The sequence below is a fragment of the Lithobates pipiens genome, unplaced genomic scaffold (genome assembly GCF_037356315.1).
Source record: "Lithobates pipiens isolate NorthernLeopardFrog02 unplaced genomic scaffold, aLitPip1_a1.2 Scaffold_22, whole genome shotgun sequence".
NCBI lineage: Eukaryota > Metazoa > Chordata > Amphibia > Anura > Ranidae > Lithobates > Lithobates pipiens.
This window is the reverse complement of record NW_027507784.1, coordinates 89619420-89622740: the sequence shown is the minus strand read 5'-3', so window position 1 is coordinate 89622740 and position 3321 is coordinate 89619420. Positions and strand designations below refer to the sequence as shown.

The 3321-nt window shown below is 49.5% G+C and overlaps 1 protein-coding gene across 1 annotated transcript; it reads left to right on the top strand.

The window, feature by feature from the left end:
• The first annotated feature begins 382 nt into the window (after positions 1 to 382).
• On the top strand, positions 383 to 3057 carry CDK5R2 (cyclin dependent kinase 5 regulatory subunit 2). The gene has a single exon (XM_077447865.1). The coding sequence runs from the start codon at positions 972 to 974 to the stop codon at positions 1935 to 1937; it is 966 nt and encodes a 321-aa protein (XP_077303991.1). The 5' UTR covers positions 383 to 971; the 3' UTR covers positions 1938 to 3057.
• Positions 3058 to 3321: the final 264 nt, after the last annotated feature.

Below are 3321 nucleotides of genomic sequence, written 5' to 3'. Positions count from 1 at the left end.
GATAGAGATTGGGCGTATTCTGTACACACATAGATGTGAGATCAGATCTAGGGCTGCGTTTGGGCCCCTGGTTCTTTATCATGTCCCTGCAGTACTAGGGGCCCCATCACCACACATGTGGCCCTGAGGACATGAACCCGTTCCCTGCAGCTCATGTTGCATGCACACACAGAGGGAATTAGGGCCCGATGATCCCCCCGTGTCCGTGATGCTGATGCAGTCCCACACCCACCGCAAAGCTGCATCCATCACCCACTGCTTCACCCTCCTCCTCCTCCCTGCAATCTGGTTGGTCTCATCGGCCGCCGCTCTTAGTGAGCCGAGGCTGTGATTGGGCGGTTGCCGGTCTTAGTCCCGCCCCTAGTGTCAGAGCCTGGGCTGAGCGCTGTGGATGCTGCAGAGGGGAGCGGAGGATCGGTGCGCGCAGTGCTGATCATCCGGGCTCCGGGTCCACCCGCACCATCTCCGGCTCTCATCCATCCCAGGACACCGCAATCTGGGCATCGGCAGAGCCCCCAGCCAGGGCTCCATCCACAGCAGCCCACCGTGATTGCAATGCAGATTCTGGGTGTCACTGCTCACCTGCTCCCCATCCAGCTCTGCATAGTGTGATCCAGCTCTGCATAGTGTGATCCAGCTCCACAGCCTGCACTGGACTACCAGCAGATCACCTGAGCCTTACATGCTTCTAGATCCTGCATTTGGCCACCAAGACTGGACCCCATTCTTCTCCTCTTTGCACCGTGTTCCTGGGCTGGAAGGACTTCTCCACACCAGATCCTGAGCAGGTGACAATCTCCTCCACCCCTGACCCTGCACAGATCTCCTTCAGCCATACATCAGTCTCCTCCACCCACCTCAGTCCTCCTCATCCACCCAGAGCCTCCAATCCTCAGCTTTCCTCAAAAAGCAGGACACCTGTGCGGCTCCTCCACCTTGCGTTAACGCGGTGCCACCTGGGAGACCTGACCATGGGTACGGTATTGTCCCTGTCTCCGGCACCTGGCAAGGCCGGACCTCTGGATGATAAGAAGCCCGAGCCTCCTGGAGTAGGTGGTGGGTACCTGGCCATCCCCAACAGCAAGAATGGCGGCAGCAAGCCAGAAAAAAGCCTAAAGAGACACTCAGTCTTGATCTCTGCCCTCACTTGGAAGAGGCTGGTGGCGGCTTCGGCCAAGAAGAAGAACGCCAAGAAGATCAACCCAAACCCAGGACCTATCAATGGGTTGCTGCTTCCCAACAACAACCCGGTGGAGCAACTCAACCACGAGAACTTACGCAAATCCCAAGTGAGCCCTGGTCGTAGGGAACCGAAGCCGGTGCCTGTACCCACGGTGCCCCCCAGCTCCATAGAGGGTCAAAAGATCCAACAGCAACAGCTGGTGGCCGTGCAGAAGACGGCCAGCGGGCGGTCACTTTGCTCACCGCGCAGGGTCATCGTCCAGGCGTCCACAGGTGAACTCCTTCGATGCCTGGGGGAGTTTGTATGCCGCCGGTGTTATAAACTGAAAGAGCTCAGCCCTGGGGAGCCCACCATGTGGTTTCGTAATGTAGACCGCTCCTTGCTCCTGCAAGGTTGGCAAGACCAAGGCTTCATTACGCCCGCCAACCTGGTGTTCGTCTACCTGCTCTGCCGAGAGGCCATTGGCGATGAACTGTCTAGTGAGTATGAGCTCCAAGCCTGCTTCCTCACCTGCCTGTACTTGGCTTATTCCTACATGGGCAATGAGATCTCCTACCCTCTAAAGCCCTTCCTTGTGGAGACCGACAAGGAGGTCTTCTGGCAACGCTGTCTGAGCATCATTGACCGTATGAGTGCCAAAATGCTGCAGATCAACTCCGACCCTCACTATTTCACACAGGTCTTCCAGGATCTGAAGAACGAAGGCGAGTCTAGAGAACCCAATGGCCACTGGACTATAAATTTGGACCGTTAGGGCCTGGTGAGCTAATGGGGCTTGTGGGTATAGGGATGGGTGTGGACACATATAGGTATAACCAACCATGATCAACTTGAAGACTGGGGCCTGCAGCTCTCAAGGTTGCAGACAGGAAAACAGACTTTCAGTATACAATGCTCTTATGCACTGACGATTGGGGAGCATTGCAGCCTTCACTGGGTCGCCATGGGCCAGGCGCGCGTCGGCGTAGCCTGCCCACTGGTAGCAAAATGGTTAAAGGAAACCTACTTTACCGGTGTGAAGATGCACTTCACTTTCTTCATTATTTATTTTAGTTTTGCAGATCTGAAAAAAATAAAAAATAAAAAAAACGGGGCTTGAACTGATCCCTCTGTCTCCAAGGTAATGGGCGCAGCAGACGCTGCTGGCATGCTAGGTCTCAGTGCAGTTCTCATTTAAGGTTCCGGGCATTAGCTGACACCAGGGTGGTTATACGGTTAATTGTTTCCCTGGGAACAAAATCAGCTACCTTTTTTCCTTACGCCGCCATCATGTTTTGTCACGTCCTGTAAGGGCACCATATGTTGGCGTCAAGCTTCTATGAATTGCTTTGGCATTGCACAACATCTTTCATTTTTTTATTTATTTTTTTCATTCTATGTCATAACAATAAAAAAACAAGAACCCCATGATTTGCAAAGCAGATGTGTCTTAAAAACATAATTCCGGAAGGAATTGCATCTTGCTGTCAGCTCTTTTTATTTTTAGACCGATAGCTTTTGATGGTTTACTCTTGGATTCATTTTTCAACACCCCCTTGCTATATGCAGAGGGGGGGGGGGGGGGGATGTAGCTTGTTTTAACTGCCCACCCCCTTCTATACTGCAGGTAAATAAGCTAATGAATGATTAGGTGCTGGACCCGAAAATGGACTTTGCTTTTGGTTTTTGTTTTCTTTTCAAATGTCAGACACCTCATAGTATGTACGAATGTAACAAATACAGCTGGAACACACAAATGCCGCAATATGTTTGACAATGAAACTGTTCGATGTGCCAACGGTGTTCAAATGTACAAAAAAAAAGCGTATTGTTTTATATTGTATACTTAAAAAAAAAAAAAAAAAGATCTCATAAAAAGTGATTTGATCTCTTTATTTTTGGCGTATGCTGTGTTTTTGATCTTTTTGCATGTGTATGAACTGACCGGTGGCATGAGAGGATTGGACGAGAGGCCGCAATTGGCGTTACTTGTTTGCATAATTATTTAATTAGGGCTGGATAAACGTTGGGTAGACGAGTTTGTGTCTAATTTGAGCCTATTGTTGGAATTGTTACTTTCAATATATATATATATATATATATATATATATATATATATATATATATATATATATATATATATATATATATATATATAT

Coding starts and splice junctions, on each gene's coding strand:
- CDK5R2 (XM_077447865.1), top strand. CDS start 972: ATGGGTACGGTATTGTCCCTGTCTCCGGCACCTGGCAAGGCCGGACCT.